Genomic DNA, 26,465 nt, shown 5'->3' on the forward strand with positions numbered 1-26,465 from the left:
AAGCTGCCCCTGCCTCACCGGCGCCTCAGCGCCTAGGATTTCTCTGCCTTTGCTGCTAGCGGTGTTTGTCGTGCTTGAAGAAACTGTAACATAAAAGGCCCCTAAGTCTAGCCTATTTTTTAAAGTGGTGTTTTGGTTTATTCTAACTCCAGCCCTCATTCTTTTTTTTCTTTTAAGTGTTAAGATCGATCATGTTGAACTGTGTGTCGAAACAAAATGCCCACTGGGGTTATTTTTAAGTAGGCCCCGTCCCTGCCAGCCTGTGAAGCAGGCTCCCTTTGGGAGAGCCTGTGTGCAAAACCTTTTTTTGGACCAGTAGTGAAAATTTCTCGGCGCGCAGGTGGGTTCTTCCCTGTCAGCTTTCTCTGCGAAAGCTGCAGGTTGGTGCATACGCATTCGCTTGCTTTCTGTTTTTGTTAGTCCTCAAGCTCCAGGGATGAGGCTCTGAGGGACAAACGTGCCCAGATCCTGTCACGCGGGCTGCCGAAACAGAAGCCCATAGAAGGAGTTAAGCAAGTGGTGGTCTTTGCTTCTGGAAAAGGGGGAGTTGGAAAATCAACAACAGCAGGTAAGATTTGGTTTTTTTATTGTTTACTTTGCACATTTTGTAATACTTTGTGAGGAATATTTGGGCACTTGTTCTGTCATTACCTTGTAATTGAGTCCCACTAACACAGCCCTTCACCTCTGTCAAGTCCCGTTGCAGCCATTGAGAATCTATGTGGGTACAGAGGTATTGGCTTTAAATGAGGTGCAACTCGAGCAGACAGCTTTGAAATAGTATCTTCATAATAGTGCAGTGCTGTCTTGGGACAGTCTGCTTTCTTAAGAGGCTGTGTAAGCTGAGGTGGAGGGGATCATATGCCACTGCAGTGATACTGTTCCTCCTTCCCTAGCAGCATAGGTGTGCCTGTACAGTGCCTCTCCATGCTATGTCGGCATAGTCATGGGCTCTGTAGAGGATACTAATATTTAGAAGGTTTTAAAATCAGGTCTCTGTCTAATTTTCTCAACTACTTGTATAGGCATTTCATAAACAAAGGATGAAACAGTAGTTATAAACCACACAAATTGATCAGAGCCTTGTGAAGAATCTTGAATTCTTCTCTCAGCGCCACCCCATTAGGTTTTGAATTATTTTTTCTCTAACTGTGCAGTTCCTAGGTGGTAGAACAAGATAGTACATGGGTTACCAGTACTGCAGAAATTTGCTTGAACTTGAACAAAGTTGACACCTCACTGCAAAGATCTCTGTAAAGTGTTAGAAATTTGTTTAAAAATCTCTTCCTTAGCATCTAGATTAGGAAAAGAGTCATCCTTTAGTTGAATGTTGTCTGCTGTTCATCTCCATTTGCCATGAATAACACATTGCTGTAGCTCTTAATTTCTCATGTTGTGGTTTGTATTTCAGCCATGCTTGAAAAGGAGTGACTGTCTATGAGTATTAGAACAGACAAACGTGATATTCATAGCAAGAGTAACTGTACTTTAAAAAAAAAAAAAGTATTTTTTTTGTACGTAGGATACACATATATACTATTCTATACATAGGATACACATTCCTGTACAAAGGTGTGCAAAACAATCAACACTTGCATTTCTTAATGCTGTACCTTTTGGTTGATGGTTATAATTCACAGGCTGGTTGTTTCAGGTTACTGAAAATACCAAATATCTGTTTTTAAATCAACAGATTTACAAACTGAACATAATTTGAACAGTAAATTCAGATTATCCTCCTCATGTCTGCAAACAAATGTGCTAATTTAAGTTCCACTAACTGGCGTCTGTATTAATTTGTACATATCTGTATGTAATTTGTATATAAAGTATGACGTGTATGAATAACACTTAAAGAGCTGGGAGTTCATACCCATGCATTTAAAAATGAAAAAGTAGGGTTCAGCAAGCCTTAAGTAAGAGAGTTGAGATGTAAATGAACCATTCAGATGTTGCTGTATTGGACAACTTTTTGTTAATGAATGTATTCATTTATAATATTGAGAAGAAAAACATATCTAGATTCTTGTTTATTAAAATGAGAATAAATTTCATGGTTCAGATCAACAATTAAAGATCAGGTAACTCTTCTGAACAAAAGTATTGCATGGCATCATGAATCATATACTTAAAATTATGTTCTTCGTAATGGAGGTTTGTGGGGAACACGTTTGGTGACAACGCCACAGACTCATTTTGAGAGCAGGAGTTGAAAAGGAAGGAGGGTGGTATGCAGCTCTAATTCCTAAAGCACCACAGAAAATATCATCAGTCTTATTGTCTGCATCTCTCTGAAGGACTGTTAAGGCTCTTCATATTCTTTCTGCCAGTGTGTTTATGTTTCAGTTGCTCTGGATCTCCATTTCAGGACGAGTGAATATGCATTCTAGTCAAGTTTGTCAGGGCCATTCCTTAACCTGTCTCTGTATTCCTGTTGAATAACTCTTCCTGTTTGTTGCATATAACTTTCATATTGTATTCTCTCTTGCTTCTAGCACTTTTTGGTCTTCTGAAATCAATGTAGTCAATGATTAAAAGAAGAAATTGTGTTATAGAAAACATATTTTTCAATGCATGTTTAAATACTTTGGTGGTTGTTGGTGGTGGTGGTTGTTGTTTGCCTAGTGTAAGTGTTGGTTTGTTTGTTTGTTTCCTATGTTGCCTATCTCTTTCCTGTCAAGTTTCTGTCTTCTACCAGCATTCTGCTGTATTTTCTTCATCTGTCTCTTCTGGCCCCTCTTTTGCATTTCCTGAAGATGAGAGTACTGTAGAAAACTGATTCTGGCATGACAAGAGTTCAAAGTGTGGTCTTGAAAGAAGAGAAGTTTTGAATTTATTGAAACTCTTACTGTTTTCAGCTGTGGAAGTGGAATAAAATTAATGGCTGGTGTTCTTGCTCGCATTTTGTTAATCCTGCAGTTTGGGGAAAATAAAACTACTGATAATACCAGCTACCCTGGCCTTCAGACATTTTTAGCAAAGACTAACGGGCTGAGATTTTTCATTATTGTTCAGGAGAGCTGATAAGGTCAACACATGGTCAAATGTATCTCAGTCATATTAACTGTGTTTTAAATTTTTTTTTCTCTTGCATGCTTTTATTCTGCATGTAGATGTACTATTATTGAAACTCACCCTTTCAAGGTGGGGACCAAAATCCATCTATTCACCTGACCAACCCAGACACAGGTCTGGGCTTTGGCAAAGGTGATAATAGTATTTGTTCATGGTTCTTTTCCAGGATCAACGGCATGTTTTTTTGATTCTGGGCCTTCTCTACATGTTAAAATTTTCTGATAAATAGTCATAAACTGGTTATTCTATTTCTAAATGCCACTTACATTGAGATGTAAGTATTGAAAGTTATCTTTCAGAGAGAGTTCATCTTAGTTATCTGTAGGTATTTTATTGGTTATGTAGATACACTCAACTGGCTTTGTATGTGTCTGATTTTGGGCGAAGAAGTTTTATTTGTACTGTTAGCTCTATGTTCTGAGAATTAAACTGTGCTATTCCTAGGGCCAGTTTGGATTTGGAAGTTACAAAGTTACAAAGTCCAACTAATAAACCTTCCCAGACTTGTACTGATTTCAAGAGTAACTGATCTTCTTGTGCATCGTTCTTGATACCTGTCGGCTTGTTTAGCATGGGCGTAGATACCATGGTAACTTTTCTTGGAGCCTGCTGTGAAGTTTTAAAATATAATAGTAATAAAAAAAAAAAGTTGTTTTGAACTTATGGACTGTATCTGCCCTGCTCTCCTGCGCTCTTGGTTATGGGAACTTACTAGTTAGGGCCAACATGAATGTTTAGGGTCAGGTTAGGTCCTATGCTGCATCTCTATGCCCTCTTGGAACTGATGGTAATACAAAGACAACGGAATGCAAGAATCAGCTGGGATTCAACAGAGAACATGAGGTGTCCAGCTAGATACCCAGCTAAAGACCTCAGGTTTTCCAACTGTATTATTCCCACTGTCTCCCTTTTTTCCCTTCAATAGTCAAATATCTTTTATTGAGGAAGCATTGTGGATCATGCTTTAATTTTCATGCATGATATTTGTATAGGAAGAAGATAAATATATAAAGTGGTTTTGAGACAGTGTGTGGAGTAACTTGCTGCTTCCTTTATGCCTCTTCAGACATGAGCTGCAGTTGATTTTTTTTTTTTTCTTTTCTTTTTTATTTATCATGGGTTTGCTTGTTTTTTCTCTGTGATTTGTAGATTGGTCTCCAAGTTTCAAAGGATGAATTTTTCTCTGATTGATTCAGGGAACAGTTAATCAAGCATCTGTTTAAATAGCAAACTGAAGAATAAAATCTATATGCTTTATCAGTTTAGGAATAAACAGAGGCTGTGTGCTTCTTAGGGAGAGCTGTACAATTTTCCTTGTTAACCTCCTCACCTTTTTGATTAAAGGAACTTATCTTTCTCAACACTAAATTCTTTGAGCTGGGAATCTGGCTCCTCAGCTTGTTCTCAGTACCTTCATACTCTTCCAGTAGAACGAGGCTGACCACAGCATGTCTTTTTTAAAACGCTTTATGGACTGACATACAGCAATGTGTAAAGAAAGCAAAATATGTTACCCGAGAAAGGGTGTTTGTGTGTGTGTGGTGTTAGGGGTTTTTTTGGTGGGTTTTTTTTTTTTTCTTCTTTTAAAGCACGTTACTCCTTGGACTATAACAATTACTATTTGGTTATACTGAAGTTTCTAGAAGGTCTTCCAACATAATTGAAGCTGGTGAGCCATTAAAAGATACCATTTCTTGTGTGTGCCTTTTAGTTATGGGAGTTAAGTGTTGATGGAAATGTAAAAGCTGTAAACAAACCCACAGTCCTTTTAATTGCTTCATTCTGGTTTTCTGTTTCTTTAGCAGTTACAGGTGCTTTCAGGGTAGATGAGACTTTGTTTTCTGACATATAAATCAAGTGAAAAGCATGCATTGTACCTTCTTTCAGAAAATATCCATGTTTAATACATCACAAGAAATCAAAAAAAGGGATATGATCATCTTTCTGGTCACTGTACTTTTAACAGTTTAGGTCAATATTTACCTAATCTCTATTTATTAGAAAGTTCACTCGAGACTGTGGTGAAGGTTACCTATGGTAGGGTTATTTTAGTTTTATAGTACAGTGTCTGCTTTTCAAAAGTCAAGTGGGTACCTCAAAATTTTTTTCTTAATGTTATCCTTTAGCAAAATACTTAGATTGTATTTTTATTTTGCAGTGTCCTCTAGAAACTTAGAGTTTGCAAGTTTTTGCAGATTAGCTTGCTTGTTAGCCTGTTAGCAAACATGGACTGAAATGTGGGTGCTGCTGCCACTTAAACTAGTAATATTGTAGAGGTGCAAGAAGCTAAGAACCAAGGTGATGAATACAGTTAAGTGTGATGTATTTATATTTATTTGTATTTTCTCTTGTTGAAATGATAACGTTCTCAATATTTAGGAATTACGTTTTCTTGCACTTAATCTTTTTTTTTTTTTTCCCCCTTCCTCTTTCTTGCAGTAAATATAGCCCTCGCCCTAGCAGCAAATGATTCGGTAGGTGAACATCTAATTATCAGCCTTAATGTGAAACAAGTATGTGAGTCATAAATAAAATGGTTACTGCTGGGGGCAGTCACATGCATTAAATCTAAGTATTTACTCTGACAGTTAATTTCTTTATTTGTTTTTCATGGACTTCTGAGTTTTTATTAATTTGTTTATATTTTATCAGTACCATGAATGACTTAGTAGCTCTCATCCTTCATCTGGGTTTGGCTGTGTCCTTTCCCTTGTGTGTCTCTTGAGTTCAACTGCAATTCTGCAAGGATATGTAGACATAGTAGAGGATGTTTGTGCAGGTTGGAGATGTGTAATAAATAATTAAATTCTATCACTTCAGAGCACTCACTTGGAAAAAATACAAGTAAGTGCTGGATGGTGTCCAAAACATTTTTTTTATAGCTCTAAAGATTTACTTTTTCTGGAGAAATTAATGTGTAAAAATACTTTATATATAAACAGCTGAAGAAAAAAAGGAGCTACGTATCTTTCCTAAAGCTTGGAAATAGATTTTTTGAGTGACAAAATATCATTGCCCAGTTTGGTATTGCTCAAACTATTACTTGGACTATAAATAGACGGTGGGAACCATTCAAGTGTAAAAACAACAGGTTTTCTTTATGTCCACCTGCTGCTATAAACTGGGAGCAGTTCCATTGTGCACATTTATTGCCACAGAGGTAAACTCAGAAGCAACCTTCACTTCCTATGTAAGAGTGTATAATGCAGGTTTTGTACTCATAAAGCATTAATTAAAAACAAAGTATCCTCAAGTACTTTAATCTGGTAAATGGAGCATCTTTTTCTTACTGTAAAGGATGACTAAAAGAAAACAACAGGTTGAAGGAGTGAGGTTTACATGCAATCTGCACACTTCCTGTAGGAATTTTGTAAAAGATTAAAAAAATTTCCATAAACTGAGTCGTACTTGATAAGAAGAGTGTGTTTAAAGCTGTTGTATGAAATATGTACTGTTTGTAACGGCATCTGATCTTGATATTTCACAGTTTTTAATTCTGTGTTTTAAATAGGCTGCTGGAATAATTTGATTTCAGAGAAAAATCTGTCATCTTGAAAAGCAAAACTGCTTGAATGGTTCCTTCTAATTAACTTTAAAACATGGCATTTGCTGTAATACTTCTACAAAACGATTGTGATCCTGCAGTGTGATCTGTGTTGTGGCACGGCCATTGAGTAGCTCCATGGAAACCATGTCAACTAATTGCACATAACTTTCTGTACCAGCTTAAGTGTTTTTAGGATTGTGCCTGATACTTTTCAAACGTGCGGTTTTGTGCATTTTTTAAATTTATATTTAGATAAAGCATCTCTTAGTAATTCTGACATACACAAGTTGTGGGATTATACCCTTTTGTTAGGAGTTAAACATCTGGCTTTAAACATAATGATGTGATACACCACTTCAGTAGCCCATTAAAACACTTGTAAGGCTCACAAATAAGAGAGACCATAGTCTAGAATGATTGAAGAGGTTGTTGCCGGAGTTATTTGGAAAATCAGGGACTGAGAAATAATTTTAGATGAAATTGAGCCAAGAAAGTTAAGTAAACATAGAATGCGCTGGTCATTTGTGATGTTACGATTATGTGGTGGTGTAAAATTGGAGGCCAGCATCTGGTGGATGTTAATCAATGAAGAGCAGCTGAAATTGATGAAATAGCTGTGACTTGCATGAACTGATGGTCACAATTTAACAAGCTGCTGCCATGGTGAAATTGTGCATTGATGTAGTTACAGGTTAGAAAATATGAAATTAAGGTGGATTGAATAAACTCAACTCTATCTTCTTGTCGTGCATTAATTTTTTTTTTTTTTGAGATAATGATGGCATACATCATGTTTATGTTTAACCTTTGGGCTTGAATTTGCTGTTGTGTTCATTTGTGTACTCCCTTTGATTTCAGTTTACTAGTTTTGTGAGTCAGGGCTATGAAATGAATATCTCTGGGACCTTGATCCAGGCTGGGATTGTCCAGTGCTCTGGATTGTAGGGATCATTGCAATGTTCAGTTTTGTTACAGTGAAATAAATAAGGAGGTTGTTTTCCAGAGTCCATTGGTGCCTCCTGCTGAAGTTTGTAGTGAATTTCTTTGACCTCACATATGCAGCAATGCACCTCTTCATTCTACTTTTAGTAACTACTGATTGTGCATTGCCTTCCCATGGTTTCCCTTCCCTTCATTGCTATTTTAAGTTCATCTTTCTGAGGAAGCAGTAATGATTCTCTTAGTAGATCAGAGCTTCAGCAGCATCCTGCAACTTCATTACAGTCCTTACATCTCTTGTAAGCAAAATACAGATTTATAGAAACTGATGCTTGAACTTGATGTACTGTTTGAAGAAAGGACTCGTGGAAAAAGGTAGGTCACCATGACAATAAAGGTCTGTGCTTCCTTCATTACATACAGTCTGTTTCTGTCACAAGTGCAGTGTTTATAACTAGATTTTCAAAGCAAGTAGTATACTGGAGCTACATGACTTTAAAAATAATGTCTTCTGATCTTTCAAGTGTTCTTTTTCTAAGGTTATACAGGACACAGACTATTGAGAACAACTGTTTTCTGGTGAGGGAGATCTGTGGAAGATTCATTCAGAGGAGATTGGATTAGAGTAGATTCTTGCTGCTTTCAGTAACAGCTGTGACATCATATTGTTGTTTGATAGTGTCATAAGCTGGAAGAAGATTAACAGCCAAAGCGTAAAGGAATTTTTTGTCCTCTTGGTAAAAGAAAGCTTCCTTCCATCTTCTCTTAAAAGTCTACTTTCTGTAGTTAAAAAACAAAACCAAAACCCCACTGTTTCTATAGATAGATATTTTTTTTTTTTTAATATGGAAGCTTTTTCTTATTCTTTATTTCTTTATTTACTTATTTATTAAGGCATTGACAGAGCCTTGGACATTGTCATGGCGCACAGTGTTGTTGGCAGAGCTGGGATTAGAATTCAGGAGTTCAAGTCTTGCATGCTGGTGCTCAGTCTGTTTGGCATATTTTTACCTCATGGTTACAGAGTAAATAATTCAAGACGGGATTTCATTTAGATGCCTAGATACCACGTCCAAGACAAAGTAGGTTTTTTGGGAGTTTTGTTTTGGTTTTTTTTGATGCAAAGCCAGGGAAACAAGCAGGGCAGCCTCTTATCCCTTTCTGGAATATTAGGCTTTTGGTACCCCAGGTTACCTGTTGCATATGGATTAGTTAAGAATTGTGTAAGCTCTTGTGCCTGTACCAAGACCTATAAATCTATACAGTGTTCTTTTTGTGTTAAGAAATAACTTAAAGTTTTACCCTTGTGTCCTATTTTTAATTGCTTGCTTAGTTTGACAGCTGATTCTGTTCGTTCTTTTGATGTACCGGCAGTCAGTTGTGCTCCCCTAGGAGTGCTTGGGAAGATTTTTTGGGTTTCGTTCCAGGACGATTCATATTCAGACTAGAATGACTGTTTATGAAAGCTGCCTGGCCAGAGACGATTTATTATAGTAGAAACAAGTTGAATTAATAGATGGCAGCAATAATAGGATAGAGATTGCTTGTTTATGAACAGAGTATTTTAGTGAGCAAACACCAGCTGTGCATGACTAAGGATGGCACAAATCCAGTTGGGAGGCTGCATGCTTGTGCTGTCACTATGAGGCGAGCTCCCCAGGCAGATTTCCTTTGACTCTCCTTTTCTTTCCAGGAAGATTTACATTTTTCACTCTAGGATGAAATGGTTTTTGTGTTGTGAAGGACAGAGGAGCAAGAAGTAAAACCATATGGAACAAATTAGCATGTAAACATAAGCAAGTAGCTTCTGCCTGCAGTAGTGGGGGCATGTGATGAAAGGCATCAGTTGTAACTATTCTAGCCCAACACTGGGTCCAGGGATTAATGGGTCAGGCAGACTAGGGCCGAAATCTGAAATACACCAAAGCTGATTTTTATCCTAGGGAGTGGCCTTTGTTTTCCCAAGGGAACCTGCTGCTCGCTGAGCAAGGTGGTATTTTACATGTGAGGCCGTCCCTGTTTCTGCAGGGGGGTGCCGGGCACTTTCCCCTCCTGCGGTGCTTCACCTCGGGTAGAAAAAGGCCAAACGCGCTGTCCTGTAATGTACAGAAAGCTGGGGAAAGTTGATGATTAGCTAAAGGAAAAACACTTACTCAAATGATATCACAGTCAAAATGTCTCAACGCAGTTTTTTTTTTTTTTTTTTTTTTTTTTTTAAAAAGAAGAAAACTCGTGTGGCTATCTGCCTATAAGAGGTTTCTCGCAAATATATAGGAAGTTATAGCATAGAAATTATGTAGTTATGAGCAGAGTCTTCATGTAAATTCACTATTGTGATAATAACATTAGTTTAATTATTTCAAAATGTGTATTTAATCAAACAACACACATTAATTTTAAAACTACTCAAAATCCACCCAGCCTATTTTCTTTACATTCCAGCTTTTTTCCCAAATATTTGGCTCCTGTAATTAAACTATTTGTCTACAGGATATTTGATTGGTGCATTAATAGATGACTTCACAATGTGTATACATTTCTTTCTGGTAAGAAAAAAATTCCTCCTGGGGGGAACAAACAAATCTAGAAGAATTTAGTCAATAATGTGCTCCTTCACTGAATAATTATAGTGTGAAGGCAAGTTTTGACCTGTTTTGTCCTCCTCCTGTGCAGCTTTCCTAATTATTAGGGTTTGATTTCTAGACATCTTTACCTTTGTTGCTTAGAGAATCAGAAGACTTTAATTGCTATAGATAAGGTGTTCACGCCTGTTTCTTAATGCTAAAAAGTGTCAATAAAGCTGGAGATGCCAGTTAGAATTGATTGGGGTTATCTTGCAATGACAGCTCAGCTTCTAGATCAGCTGAGAATAAAGCTTTAAAAATCTGTTTTTCAAGTAAAAAATGAGTGACATTAAAAATATTTTTAAATATAAGCCACTTAAGATGTTTTATTTTAGTCAAATGACTATATGCTTAACTTGAGGAAAATAAAAAAAAATTTTTTTTTTTTTAAACTATTGCATGTAGAGTTAATTACCTGCATCCTGAGTCTTCAAGTCATTGAAAGCCTAGCACAGATGTCAGAGACTGATGTGAAAGGTGGAACGTGTTTATAATAATTTGGCATGCTGTGAAAGTGGTGAGGCATCTTGTAGAAATGTAGTAATGTTTGGGATTCTGTTTTGGATTTTGGTAATTTATTTTTAAAATGGTGCTGTATTGAAATTTTTTTTCAGTAGGATACATGATGTGCAAGAAGGCCAAACAAGGTTGAATTACTCGTATCTGATTCTTTAGAAATCTGACTAGGAGCTACTGCAGACTGTTGTGGAAAAAAGTGCCAGAGAAGTTCTGTAGCTGACAGAAAATTAGAAGATCTCCATATGAAGGAAAAGGGCTTTTAAACCAGTAGACTTTTAAACCAGTGAGTGTTTAAAAGAAGTCTGTATTTCTAGGATAGAGAGTGAGAAAACTGCAGTGGTACTTTTTTGGCTTTAATCCAATTTACAGCTAGGCACTTAAATAGTGTGCAGCTGAAAGAGTTAGAGAATTAGGGATTAAAAGATGGCTATTCAGTGTGTCAGTATGTCAGACAAGGAATCCAGAGCCTATCCTGATTTTACGTTCCCTTTTGTCCTACGTGTTGCTGCTTGCAGTTTGGGATTAGCTTTAAGTCTATAATGACATTAAAAGGGTAAATTGAGAGTCCTGGTGGTGGATTAAGAGCACCAGCTTTAAAAATAACTGGCACCTTCACTTGGCAAAGCTGGAATTTCTGTCTTTGGAATGGGCTGCAGCTGCTGAATATTGGGAGTGCTTCTAATGTAGGGAATTCCTCACCGTATAGAAAAATGACAGCTCATTAACCTGTGCCTGCATCCCTCCCAGGTTGAACACCAGGGAATTCTGGTTGTCTGCAGAGTTTACTTCAAAGTGAAGTATCATCCACTAACATCCAGTGGGAATACATATGCCCTACCAAGTATGGAAAAAAGTCTCAGAAAAGATGAGCAAAAATGAAATTAATGCTGTCAAAGAGTCTCTGGATGTTTAGCAGTAACGTAGGCTATGTTGATTAACAGCTATTTATAGCAGCTTTTTGTGAGCTGATTTTTTTCTTTTTTTTCCTTCTTTTTCTCTCTTGGCGTGAAGTCTTTTATCAGGCTCATTCCTCAGTAAAGCATTTGGCAACTTAGAAGAAATCAGTGAATACCACCAGATTCTTCACTAACACAGAAGTATGTGTGGAGGGGTCCTCTGAAGTATTTGAGTGGAACTGGTTGTATTTGGATGAAAAATCCGTTACTGGAAAATGTAATTGATTTCATAGTTAATATTACCTGAAAGACAAAAAAGGGAATCTACGTAAAGAAAGCCTATCGGAGAGACTAAACAATGTCTGCTAAAATAGTTAACAGGAGGGGAGATATGGATCATTTTGTCATTAGCATGGACCTATGTCATCTGTACAAGGACCATGTGTAGTAAAACTCACCTGCCTAAGAGAACAAACATAATAGCAATTGAATAATTTTGAATCTGCATAAGGAAAAGCAAGAGGCAAAATTTACTGGATTTTTACAAGACCTGTCTCTGCCAGTATATAGAGGGACTGTGTCTAATATGACCTTCAACAACTTTATTTTAATTTTTTCCCCCAAAAGAATTTATTACAACTAAGTTCAGAGCTTGAAAATCATTAATTCAGAATACAGCTATCTTGCAAATCTCTATCACTCACAAGGCAGTGGCCAAGTTCAAAGGCTAAACTGAACTTTAATTACGTTGAGAATCTTGCCAGAGAAGTTAAAGGAAAGGATCTTTTAGTGAGGTTATCTATGCCTGCAATTTGTACACTGCACAAAATGAAGTGGTAGGATTCTTATCTTTCAGGGATATATATAAGAATATCTTCTTTATCTATTGATGTAGCATTTGGTTTTCCTGTAAATACAGAATCTATACCTGGTGACCGTGGAAACTTGTTTTTATTTCTTAGCGTAGGGGAGAGAAGTTTCTAAATTGGTATGAAAACTTTACTGTATTTGTACTGGGGTAAGAGATGCAGTGATTATATAGATATACCTTATGCTGAATATTTGTCAGAAATCTTTAGACAGGTCTAATTGGGCAAATCATCTTGTTGAGAAGATTAACGGTAGTGAAGTAAAAAGGATGATGTAGTCAATGATGTAAAAGCAGAAGATGAAGAGGAGTTAGAGTTCTTTACACAGCCCTTTATCCTGTAAATTTTTTTTTTTTTGTGGTCTTGAGCTCACCAATGATCAGATGAGACCATGGCAGCTGATACCAGTACTGCAGAAAGAGCGAATCCTTGCAGTAGTTAGCCTATGGTAGAGAACATTTAGCTGGGGGGTGGAGGAACCTTAAAAGTATTGGCAGGAAGGTAAATATGAACATCTGTGAGTGTTTAAGTATACTTTTTGATGAATAGACCAAGAGACTACTTCTGTGTTTTCACGTGCTGACAATATATTTATTTCTAATTTTGTGTTCTTTCTGCCTGGAATATTCTGATGGAATATTGATAAAGATCTTACTGAAGAGGTCGATAATTCTGCATGTGTTACTTTAGTATATTTTTTCAAAGTAGCTTGCCATATGTCCAGTGACATGAAAGTAGATGATTAAATCATATGGGAATGGTATAATTGTCAGTTATATCTTCAGAGTTTAAGCTGTTCAGAACTTGCAGTTAGGCAACAAAAAATACAGGTCTCTAGAAAGTATTTTCCAAGCGCAGTAAACTTGAAGTTTGATTCAAACTTTCTTCCACGTCTGGGCAGGTGGAAGCAAAAGGACCAATGTTAACCTGAGAACTGCTGGTTTGAACTTGGTTATTGCTATGCCAGCTGGAGAGATGGAGTGCTGTTTGTTAATAGCACAGGATAGAACTATTTTCATAAGGAGAAAATGCAGCCATAAGAAGATCGTGGAGTTGTACTACCTGAATCCTTTTCCTGCAGAGTGCCGAGGGTGGGTGTAGGGGTGTAGCAGTGGTATGTGCTGTGCTCTGGAAAACATTTAGAAGCACGGGGACTTTGACATGCTTGGGTGTGCTTTGACTGCTGCATTTCTGTCTGTATAACCCTAATATTACTTATGAAAAAAAAAAATTATTCCGCATCGGTATGAAATGTATATGCATATGAAAATAATGTCAGAGAACATTAGAGGAATTCTAGAGGGTTTTTTTCTTTTTTTTTAAGTTGTCTTCTTGGCCCTGCTTGTGATCCCCTGTAATATATTCCTTCTGCCCAGATTTCTTTTTTGCCTTATCTGATGTTATGCATGTTTTTTAGGATTCGTTGTAATATAGCAGTACTTTGAAAGATGTGCTGATTTATATGAGGTGTGGGTTATATGGGTGAAAACACAATTTATTAAAATTTAATTTTGTTTTTTTTTTTTTATTATTGTAACTCATGCATCTGGATTAAACTTCACTCAGCATAAGAAGCATCTGGTGTTGGTAATTCTTATTAACAGTTTCATGTGGTAGCATTCAGGTGTATACAAATTATTTAATCTCTTGGGGATTTAAAACACTGTAAATGCTGGAAGAGATGATCTGGACTGTCTTAAAAGATCCCTTGGTAGCTGCCATAATGCTTTTCCAAGATAATTAAACCTTGAGTAAAGTGTTATTGTTAGTATCCTAGGGATGCTTACATACTGCAAATGCAGGGATAGTTGGGAGACACAAAACTCAAAACCTTAGCTTATTGGGCCAATGCTTCCTGTATAAGCTGCTACTTTTAGGCAGTGTGAACTCTTTTTACCTAACATGTTGAATTGCTTGGTGAAGAAAAAAAACCTACCTTAAGCTATCTTTAGTGAGGTTCTGCCAGCGATTTAAAGATTTTCCGAAAGACCTTTCTCCTGTAATCCTGTAGAAAGCACCATGCCTACAGGAACACTTGTGCTGTCATTAACAAGAGTTGTAGAAACTGGAGAATCTGTTAATTATTTTTCTGTTTGAAGACAACCGTTTTATTGAACCATATCCACGAACAAAAGCAGTGCATCTTGGAAACGGGCATCTTTCTTACTTTTGAGCAAGTGTGTAAATTTTTTTAAGAAACGATCAGATTTATTCTATTAGCATGAAACAAAGATCAGCTTTGTGATTTGGAGTACTAGCTGAATTTGCAAAGTCCTCCTAGATAGCTGAGGGATCTTTTTCTCCAGTGTGCATGTATTTACTCTTCATTTCAGGAAATCTGGTACACTCATAGATACACTCCTGCTGACTCTTAGGGATAAGTGGCCTGTGGTGGTGGAGATCTGACTGTGCCCAGGAGGTCATGAAGTCAATCTAATTAATTTAGATCGTTCTAAATCTTCAGTCCCTTTAGGCTGAAAACAAAACTGTAGTGAGTTGTAAGATCATTGTAGTTAGTCAGTGGATAGTCATGATCCTTGTTGGGGGTAAAACCCTCAAAAAGTTGAGGCAAAGGATGTCAGGTTTAAAACACTGTGTATGTTTTCTGCAAATATTTATTTTCATTTGAGAAGTAATTAGGTGGCATAGCCTTTAGATGATGTTTTGGTGGGTTCAATTAGCTGCTGACACAGATAAAGGGACTCATGAATCCTTCTAATCTGTTAAAATATGCATTTTGTACAAGAATAAAGAAGCTGTAATACTGTTGTTGATGTCTTTGAAATCTAACGTAAGAATGGATCTCTTCAATCTTTTTGAAATTGCAGCTTTCATACAGTAGGCAAAAAGTAGAATAATTTGTCAGAGTAACTCCTGAACTTTTTTGTAATAGCTTTCACAAGATGTTATACAGAAAGCAATATTAAAATATCTAAATGAAATAATCCATGTAATTACATACGCTTTGCTCTGTTTAATAGAAAAGTATATTGAATAACTGAACCCAAATTTGGTTGATTTTTGTAGTAAAAACTTACTTTTCAAAGTACGTAGTAGATCACGTACGGTAATGCATTTTTTATTTCTTACTTGTAAAATGCATTTCAGATGCATTTGGCTTATACTAGGTAAATTTGACACTTTAAATTGCTCAGCTGTTAAGGGTGTCTTCAGGGTTCACTGTCAACAGCTTAAAAAAAGAGAAGAAGAAAGAAGGAAAGCAACCCCCACAGAAAAACAAACTCCCAAACCCAAATTATTATATATGTTGTAATAAAAAGGGTCAGTCTTGCTTCTCGGGTGTCTAGGCTTCTATGATTTCATTTTTTTATCTTAATTGAATTTCAGATTTATTTAGAAGTAGTGGCCTGAATACCTAGGTTTTTAATCCAGGTGCATTTCTGTTTTAACAAACAAACAAACAAACAGATTGTGATGCCACAGAATATACTTCATGTTTAGAAATCCTGTTCAAGGGTAGACATGCTGTATACTCGTATTAAAAGCTTTGTTATACTCTTCTAACCGGAAACTTGATAGTTATCACTGAGCCTTTGTCTTTCTCTCCATCTTTCCCATCAAAACTGTGATAACAAAATGGCTTAATATATGATACCAAATCATGAAAGTTTCATCCAAAAAAATGAAGCACATTTTGAAACACTAACAGTGAAAGTCTTATTCGGCATTGTTGGAAGAGCTCCCATTGCTGCCTTAACCTTTCAAACAAGCCCTTAAACATACTTGCTTGCAATTTTGCAAAATGTTGAATACAGTTAGCTTTTTATATTAGAGAAACTTGACGTTCAGCACTTTAAAGGGCTTGCTCTTTACTACTTAATTTGCAGAACTTGGTAATTGGTAGTGTGTCTTGCCATCTGTAAGAAAAATAGTTTAATTTCCACAAAATATGTATGTATATCTATAAAAGGCATATAGAAATTAATCTTGTAAGTCTAGACTACATAGTTGAAATAATTTTTATTTAAAGTTTATTGCCTAATGTACCATATGTAGTTGAATAAACCCATTTTATAACATTCTTTTGTGTAAATGCATTTGATTAAAATGTTATGCCTGCTTAATTGGCTTCAGAGACTTGCATTTCAGTATTTTCAAGATGTCTGCAAAAGTTTACTTTGGCCACTTAAATGGAAGATAAAAATATGTTTTTTGTTTTTCACATTCCTTGTAGTCACCAGTATAATTCCAATTGCATTAGTTCAAATATATTTACAAACATTGCTTGGTTTTTTTACAATAAAATTTGATAGCTATTGAAAAAGTTAAAATATTATTTCTGCATAAATGTACATGAAATAGAGAGAACGTTGTGTATAATGTTTGTTAATATAAAGTCTGTGGTCTACACCATAAGTAAGAAAATGTGCAAGTGAGGATTCTGTGTATTGAGAATCTAAATTTTGTGAAGACGTCTGGCTCAACTTGTAGAGACATTGTTATATTTCATGCTTCAATTGCAGTTTAGAGAGAAAGGAAACAGTGGTAACTTATGTCTAAAATCAAGATCGTATTTTTATTTCTATGGGCAGTTTTGAAATTTTGCTCAACTAATAATTCATAAAGGAAGACAGACATTTTGACAAATACTTTTTTTTTTTGTTCCTTACACAGACAAAAGAAGTTGGTTTACTTGATGCAGACATATATGGACCTTCAATTCCAAAAATGATGAACTTAAAAGGAAACCCAGAATTAACATCAAGTAAGTGGAAGTGATTTTTCTTGCTGTCTTCTTTGTACAGGGATGAGCACGGGTCACTCATTGGTGCTTCCTTGGCGTGGCACAGAAGGGATGCAAACAGAAAATGAAGACTTAGTGTATTTTTTAAATTATTTTTTATTTTTAGTAATGAGGTTGCTTTCAAAGCTAGCTTGTACTACTAGGAGCATATTCAGGGTTGTCTTTTTTTTTTTATATTGGTTTACAGGCTTTGGGAGTTTCATGGATTATTACTAGAGACGCTGGAAAGAGTAGCTAGGAAAGGAAGATTATTGTCAGTAGTTTTAAACTTGCTGTACAGGATCCCACTATAGAAGACCTCCAAATTAAAAAAAAAAAACAACCACTAGTCTAGGAAAAAAAGAAGCCTGATCTAGGAAATAAGATAAGGATCATTACAGTAGTTTGTATAAAATGTCATTGAAATTATTGTGTTTGATCTCTCTTTCTTCAGCCAAACATGGCAGGCCACTTGATTCATTTTTGTTTGAAGTTGTGTGTTTAGGAATGCAGTGGTGGTGACTTCACTACCACAAGGTAAAGACAGTAGACAAAGCTCCTAATTTTCCTTCTGCTAGGAAGGATTCTCGTCCGGGGAAAAGTAAATTCAGGTAGGAGAGTCTGGAGAGAAATAAGGAAGACCTAAAGTAGAAAGGTTGCATCAAGTCTGTTTACCTTTCAGAAATTTAACCTGAGGGTGAAACTGAAGAATGGCTTTATCCTGATACCCTGTTCATGTGATGCTTGCGTGTAAGGGAGTGTGCTTTTTTGGGGGTGGTAGGGACACTGAAGCGATAGGATTTGTTTAATGCTTTTTTGCCTGTCCTGTGATAAAGTGCATGTAATTATAAAAATTAAAAATATGTAATCACAGACAAAAGCAGTCCCACACTATAACACCTGGCCTACACATTAAAAAGTACTAGGGTCCTACTGAAGAAAGTACAAACTCGCAATACTTCTTGACAGGGAGGGGTCAAGGGTGTGTACCAGTTCAAATAGGACATAAAAGGGCTTCAGTGAAATAATCAACTATAAATACCCATTAATGTTTGTGGGCAGTAATTGCTAGGTGAAAGGGAAGTTAAATATTCCTTCCTTTCATGCCATGATCTTTTTTTATTTATCATAGAATCATAGAATACTTTGGGTTAGAAGGGACCCTTAAAGGTCATCTAATCCAACACCCCCTGCAATGAGCAGGGACATCTTCAACTAGATCAGGTTGCTCACAGCCCCGTCCCACCTGACCTTGAATGTTTCCAGGGATGGGGCATCTACCGCCTCTCTGGGCAACCTGTGCCAGTGTTTCACCACCCTCATCGTAAAAAATGTCTTCCTTATACCTAGTCTGAATCTACCCTCTTTTAGTTTAAAACCGTTACCCCTTGTCCTGTTGCTACAGGCCCTACTAAAAAATCTGTCCCCATCTTTCTCATAAGCCCCCTTTAAGTACTGCAAGGCTGCAATAAGGTCTCCCTGAAGCCTTCCCTTCTCCAGGCTTAACAACCCCAACTCTCTCAGCCTTTCTTCATAGAAGAGGTGTTCCATCCCTCTACATCTACTCTGCTTTTGTTGTAGAACGTTGATTTGTAACTGATCTTAATTTGTGCATGTGTATGGGTGTTGTGGCGGTGGTTGTTCTATACATCCTCACTTGGTATAAAGCATGCAGAATGAAACAGTGCCAATACCTTTAAAGCTTGGTTATTGAGCTTGCAATGTTAACCTCTGAAAAATTAATAAGTGGCAAACTTAGGATTTCTTATGTAATTAAAATTCTGTCTCCTTATGCTTATACCCTGTACTCTGGATAAAGAAAAAGTAATGTATTTCCATATACGGATGCACTGCATGTGCTTGTACAAGCAACTGTCAAACTGAGTACTTTCTACATTTAAATACCTGGCTTACAAATACAGACTTTATTTAGATTAATTTCTAAGAGAGGAGGAGAGTACTTGGTTTTATTTGTTGGGCTTTCTGGTTTTTTTTTTGAAGTCAAAGGCTAATTCTGTTGTGTAATAAATAAATAACTGAACCCTCTCATGTATCATCAGTAGGGTTTGACTTCCTGATACAAATTGAAGTATTCTTGCATTCTCTTGTACTTTGGACCCCATTGAGGGTATACGTCATACAGGCTGTGTTTTCCTGTAACAGATTTTTTTGCTATGAATTTTGCATTTGAAGTGCTTCATGTAATATGAACACAAAAGGGACTATGTTGTGGTGTTCTTCATATCTCTCCTCCTTTCCTTTTTATGTTACATTGACTTTTTCCTTTCCAAAGGAGACGAGGTAAAAATTTGATTCTCCATTTTTTTTTTCCTCACTGTCTGAAAAATTGATTAGGTAACTTTGAACTTCTTACACATTTTGCTATGTATTTTATCAATCCATACCGAATTTAAATCCATGTCATGAGCCACAAATAAGAAGTGAGTTGCCCAGTCTATTTCATATGGTGATACAAATTAACTTGCTAGGAATGCAAGAACTTAAGAGTATATTCAGTCAGATGTTAGGGCAGCTCAATTTTGTTTGTATATAAATTTCAGTGACCGTAGATATTTTGGGTATACAGCTGAGAATTCCTATAAGCTTTTGTCTTAACATGTTTCGAGTGTCGTTAAAAATACGGTATTCAGTGTAATAGAAAGAAATCGGAGAATTTCCCTGCATTGAAATTGCTTCTGTTGACTTGTAAGCACTAACATTTTGATCGCTAAAATGTGTTCTTTCTACTTCTGTGTGGAATGTACAAGCAGATATTATCAGGATTTAAGAACATACCTTATTTTTCAACTGACAGAAAATGAATTTGCGTATTTCAAAAGCTTGGCACGTTACACAAGTCTACTGAGAAACTCATGTAGTAATTCAGTATGAAGGATAACAGAACAGAATTTGTATTTCTGGAATTCTGTTCACTTCTCTCTGCACTTTTAACTCTTGAGTTGATGAAGCTGTAGAGCAACAACAGTGAAACTGCTGGCAAAGTAGCTGACATTAAGATGATTTCATTGTGAAAATAGGAATTTGGAGGGCGTAGGAAGCTTTAATTGTGAACTTCAAGGATTCCTTTAATGAGTGACAAATAGGATAAGCTTGCAAGGAAGTGATCCGTCATAGGTGTATATATATGATGTATATATATAAGTGTATTTCTACTATAGATAAAAAATATGTATGACCCTTGTATTTTGGTATAATGAGGTTTAGTGTTATTTTCTGATTTCTTACTACATTTTCAAAAATAAAACATAAACTCTGAACAAATATTGTTTTGTACAGTAATTGAGCAAACCCAGGCAATTCTGTGTTAAAGATGTGCATTAACAATGTATACATAACAATAAGTAAATCAATGAAAAATATTTTTTCTAATAGCATAACAATGAAAAATTATGTCTAAAGCCTATTGCTGTCTTCAGTGTGAGGCCTGGATTTGAAAATGAATCTGTAGAGTAATCCTGGGAGGCTCTGAGCACTCTTGCACTCCTTGATTTCTGTTTCTTTTCTCACATGTAGCAGTTGAAAAGGTATTAGGGATGCCTGATACCATACAGAATAAATCTGTGCAGCAATTATTACTTCTGAATAGAAATTATTATAGTTAGGCTATAATTTAAGTTTTCAAAATGAATTAGGAGTTCTTAGTGAGTCTATATAAATGGAAGATACTCCATTAATTTAATTTTGCAAACTGTGGTACATTGAAAAGTCTGCTAACATCTAATAGGGTGTTATTCAAAATACTTTAACTAAGTGGTCAGGGAAATATTGGTTAATAAGTTCACAACTGAATTTAATTAGCTAATGGAGGATTATCTAACTATGAAATAAATATTGACATCAGCTACAATGTATACACAGGGCAATGCTTATAACACAAGTAACAAAAGCATTACTTCTATTCTTTCCCCAAATAATTTACTTAAAAGCCGTTTTCAGGCTTAGTGAACTGCATAATTTCATTTTTTCCCCTTTTTTTTTTTTTTTTAAATCTACTGTTTAAACTAGTTGGCAGAGAGTAAAAGCTATTACATTGCCAAAGAGATATTGCCATTTTGCCAGATAAATATAAGATTTCTTCACTTAATTTAAATGATTATGAAGGTTTTGCTGAGCTCTTTTTCTTTATGACAGTTGAGTGCTCTCTTAATATTTCAAAACTTTGTTGCCATTTTATGATATCCTCAGTGTCTTTTTTTATTTCTTAATAAAATAGTATATTCAAAAGATCAGTAGTGAGCATCTGTTTTCAAAATTTGGAATAAAAAGTAATTTCTGAGAAAAAGCTAGCAGTAATTGTGTCTGGCCCCATTGAGTCTAATAATGTTGCAGGAGCTATAGAAGTGAAATTACTGATAAAATTCTAAAGTCGGAAATGGACTCTTGTGTTTTTTCACTGCGACATGGTTACATGTCTGCTACTCTTTAGACTGTGATAGCAGAAAGTGATAATCTAAAATACCATCTGTTGTGACCGTTTAAAGATGTCTCCTGGAAATCAAGGGATTGTGGTGCATCCATTTGAGGGTTATAAATAGAAAATTTGGAGCGAACTAGTTAAATAGAGAAAATGTTACATAGGTGGGGTAGTTAGAGGTAACCATGAAGAAGTTTCTTGATCTTACATAAGGGTTTAATTTTAAAGATACAGCTTGTATTTTCAAGGTTGTTTTTATCATACTTTACCAGTGGAACTACATCATGATTAATTTAAATAAAAACTAAATTTGATTATTTCAAAAAAGTCATATTTGCTACTGCCATTACCTCTTGATTTGTGAACAAGTGATTTTTAGATTGTGTATAATCTAATGGTATGCTTTACTGATTCCCTTTTGAAAGAAGTCTGAACTGAAACCCTGTGTTTTACTTTTTGTGATGTCTTATCCCAGTTAATCTGGATGGCTGGAGTAGTCCCATGTGTCTTACATGTGACAAAATAATAATTTGGAATATTGTAATTAGTTGTGTTTTATATTTTGGAGGCTCTTTCATATGTGATGAGGTACTTGAAAATGAGAAGAATACTCAAGTGATAAATATTTTATTCTGGACCTTGACTATTGCTCTCAAGCCTGTAACAATTAACCTCAAACTGGATTAATTCAGCTATTGTTGAGTTCAGTTCTGGAAAAAATTGATGATCTTTACTTGGAAGGGAAACGACGTGGAGGATACTCAACTCTGCAAGGAGTTGTTTATAGGCATGCAGTTGTTAGCTGCTGCTTAAAAAATAAAAACCTCTAGACAGTTAATTTACTAAAATTTTATTCTTCATGATACGTAAATTCATACTTAAAATTACAAAAAAAGTAAGGCAAAAAAGTACAAGATGAGAAATGTAGTGTAGTAATTAAAGCCTCTTACTGAGACCAGTCTTTTTTGGATAAATGGCAAATCAAATTTTACTGAATGCTATTGCAGTGTAAATTACTGAAACACTGTAACCTGAAAAAATACATTTCAAGTACTTGAAAGGGAAGTGTTGTTAATCCTGGAGTGCGGTAATTATAAATGCTTTGATATGGATTATGGCTAGCAAATATTCATTACATTATAAAGTTTACTCTTCGAGATACAAATGGTTTATCTGGTTCAACTTTTATAATTGGACTTAAATTGAAAAATGGTTTTATTATAGTAACATGATAGATACACATTTCATTGTACGTACATAAACAAAAGAAATTATTCATTTTTTGGTTGTGCATTGAACACATTTACTTTTTTGCCTACTTCAGAGGAATAAATGTTTCCATCCCTCTTCTCTGCTAGAAGTAATATTGAAGAACTGTAACTAATTCTGAATTTTCTCAATATTTTTACCTTGCAATTTCACTTTCCTTTTTTTTTTTCTCTGTGGGTTTCTTGCTGTATTTTCCCTCTTTCGTTCCCTTTCTCTGCAGTACAATGGAGTGGCTTTTCAGAATAAAGAAATGAAGCGGAATACATCAAAAATAGAAAAAATGTATTTTAATCCTTTCCCTATAGTGACCAGAGGCTAAAAGTTACAGTAAGAGTTTAAAAGCTAGCATCTCTTTCCTTTGCTTTAGTTCATGGTCATAATCTTATAAAGTACACAGAACTTCACTTTACAAGTGGAGAAATTAGAATTCAACCTAAAAAGGCTGAATTGACTCAAATGTACTGAGTTCCATAGTTTTGCTTTGAAAGCAATGAAAGTCCCTAATTAACTGGAATGTTTTATGAAGTTAGATCTTGAATTGAAAGTAGTGCGTAGGGAATGTCTGCCCCTGGGGTTCCTGCTTCTCCCTGTCCTGCTTTACTGTTGTCTGTCACACTGTTACGTGACTGACCTGGGCAGTCCCCCTCTCACAGAAGCAAGTCAGGGCTTCAGATAACTCGAGCCTTCCCAGAGGTTTTGTGTGTCAGGACGGAAGCCTTGAACTGAACGTTGTATTAGTCTACTTCATTCCTCGTGGGTATAATGAACTAAAAGAACCCATCCAAACTAGTCTAATAAAGCTTTTGATCCACTATAAATAAACTTTTTTGGCTCCATGGGGACCTGAGAGCTTTTCAAAATGTGGGTTATTTTAGCAATTATAAGGAAGACATTTGTGATGGAGGATAATGGCAAGATACTTAAAACTAGTCCTGGGTTAGTATTCTAAACCTGACAAGTCAGCAATGCTTTAAAATGTAACAAAGATATGACTAAATCACTGTGCTGTTTACTTGTGCCAGACTTGCTTTTGAAGTATAGTCTTCCAGCAAGCAATTAGTTCTTTTGCTTTTAGGTAGGACTGATGAAGTCATATCTGCAAAACAGTTCCATTAATGAAAAAGCTTTTACAGAGCTTTGTTTCCTCCGCAGTCTATCAGGAGGAAAAAAAGTAGTAAACCAACTCAGGTAATGGGATTGGTAGACTGACTAAATATGAGAAGAAAATCTTTTGGAAAAAGCTGCGTTTCTTTATGCATTTGTTTCTTAAAGTTGAACTGTGAGCATTGAATAATGCTCTTTGAGTCTCATTGCTAGTTTGCTCTGGTTTAAGTATTTGTAATGTCTTCCTGGTTAAGTAACACTGTTAGTGCGGGGTGTAATGGGAAATCACAGCCTTCCTTGTGTGGAGCTCTTCAAGCTTAAAATACAAATTGCACTATTTCTGGGGCAATCCTGCAAATAAACTTATAACAGTGAAGTCAAGCTTGAAGCCTCAATTAGTCTGTCACTTGCCATAGAATATTCTGGGCTTCTGGCATAAGCAGTTAATACAATGATTACAGTTAAAACAATGATTTAAAGTTTGTGACTCTGACTAACCTTCTTTTGGTGACAGGATCCTTTCCCCTCTGACATAGGTTGGTGTCTCTGTTTTATTGCGGGATACCCTGGGGCCCTGTTGCTATTTGTCTCCCTCCCCTCCACTGCATTTCTTTTCCCTTTGCCGCACTGTGAGTGGAATTCACTTGCCTTTGCTTAGGAAACTAGTACTGCTTTAAACATGCTGGAGTATAGTGCCTAGCATCTAGCTGCCCCTTCAGAAGGTACGGCTCTCCCCTATGCCCTCTGTCAAATCGGCTAGCCCTGTACAAATCTCAGCTCCCTAAGGCATCCAGAGTGGCATCTATGTTTACACAAGTAAAGCCCAACCTTTTTGTTAATCTTCCTGTCCTATGTCCCTTTCCTTTTCTGTTGTACACTGTTTGTGCCTCAGTTTGCTTTTTTAAATCTTAATTCTTTCAGATATATTTGGGAGTTTCAAGGGAAAATACGTAGCTTAAGCAATGCACCTAAAGTGTTTAGATCTCCTAGATGTTTATCAGTTGTGCATTACATGCTTTCCAACATGAGATGCTGTAGGTGGAGCCTTGGCTCTGTTAGAGCATCAGACCTTGGGGGAACACAGCATAGGTCTCCAAATCCACAGGATTCTTGAATAACCTAGAGCAAGTTCCACAGTCCAGGTCTTGATTCCCTCATCTGTAACATGAGATAATAATTCCTCACCTCAGAAGCATGTGGTTAGGTAAAAATGTTCATCTTGGGTGCATGGGTGTTACAGAGACAGGGCTTGTATAAAAACTAAGAATCAGGAAACAGATGCATTCAGAGCATAGCCCGGAGCTTGCAGTGGTGTCTGTGCTGGCAAACACTTCTGCATTGGTAGTGTCTTTGGAAACGTTTGGAAATCTGCATGCAAAGGTCAGTAGGACGTTTTTAACTTGAAAATCGTACAGTTGTTCTACTTTTTGATAGATTTAGCTATTGATGTCCCATCTTAGAACAACTTAAAAGCACCACTTTCCTGCTTGATGACCAAAATCCAGTTAGGACAGACAGGTGACTTCAACTATCGAGATTTTTTTGAAGACAAACGTTAAGTAAAATAATTAGTTATCATTCTAGGAAGTCTCTGATTTTCCATTATAGTGGCAAGTTCCAAAAATAACTGAATACAATAGGAAATCTTTAACAGGGAGGAAAATCTAAGCTTCTAGGGTTCTCATCTCATGTTTGGAAATTTTTTTTGCTTTTGAAATGGTAAAAAACCCCAACCTACCCCGTATTTCAGACACTTGAAAACTCTGAGCAACTCCTCTGCATTAGTGCTTGCTCAGTCAGTGAGCTCAAAACAGATCTGCTAGGGTGTTCCATGATCTACTATATTCATATTTAATAATTATAAGCTACCTTTGCTTTTCTTAAACAGCATGATGCCTCCTAAGGAGGTGTAGTATAACATCAGAATCTTCTGGAATAATGATCTTTACTTACCTGATGAGATAAGACTGAATGTAAGCCTTTGCTTGCTCTAATGTATCAGTCAGCAGACCTCTTCTGAAAACTAAGCCAAGAATTGAAATGTCTCCTTGTGGCTTAACCCTGGCAGGCAACTGAGCACCACACAGCCGCTCGCTCACTCCCCCTGCAGCGGGATGGGGGAGAGAATCCGAAGGGTAAAAGTGAGAAAACTCATGGGTTGAGATAAAGACAGTTTAATAGGGAAACCAAAAGCCACACACACAAGCAAAGCAAAACGAGGAATTAATTCCCTACTTCTCATCGGCAGGCAGGTGTTCAGCCACCTCCAGGAAAGCAGGGCTCCATCATGCATAACGGTTACTTGGGAAGACAAATGCCATCACTCCGAATTCCTTCTTCCTCCAGGTTTTATTGCTGGTATCATATGGGATACCCCTTTGGTCAGTTGGGGTCAGTGTCCCGGCTGTGTCCCCTCCCAACTTGTGCACCCCCAGCCTGCTCGC

General features: G+C 36.4%; 1 protein-coding gene across 1 annotated transcript in view; it reads left to right on the forward strand.

Moving 5' to 3' along the window:
- Positions 1 to 420: 420 nt before the first annotated feature.
- Positions 421 to 26,465, forward strand: part of NUBPL (nucleotide binding protein-like) — a gene marked incomplete at both ends in the record, with an annotated part of 62,955 nt that continues 36,910 nt past the window's right edge. Inside the window, 3 exons of the mRNA XM_009585615.1 lie at positions 421 to 568; positions 5,515 to 5,549; positions 17,105 to 17,195. Coding sequence (XP_009583910.1) covers positions 421 to 568; positions 5,515 to 5,549; positions 17,105 to 17,195 — 274 coding nt within the window. The remainder of the gene's footprint in view (positions 569 to 5,514; positions 5,550 to 17,104; positions 17,196 to 26,465) is intronic.

Source organism: Fulmarus glacialis, unplaced genomic scaffold, assembly GCF_000690835.1.
Source record: "Fulmarus glacialis isolate BGI_N327 unplaced genomic scaffold, ASM69083v1 scaffold25809, whole genome shotgun sequence".
NCBI lineage: Eukaryota > Metazoa > Chordata > Aves > Procellariiformes > Procellariidae > Fulmarus > Fulmarus glacialis.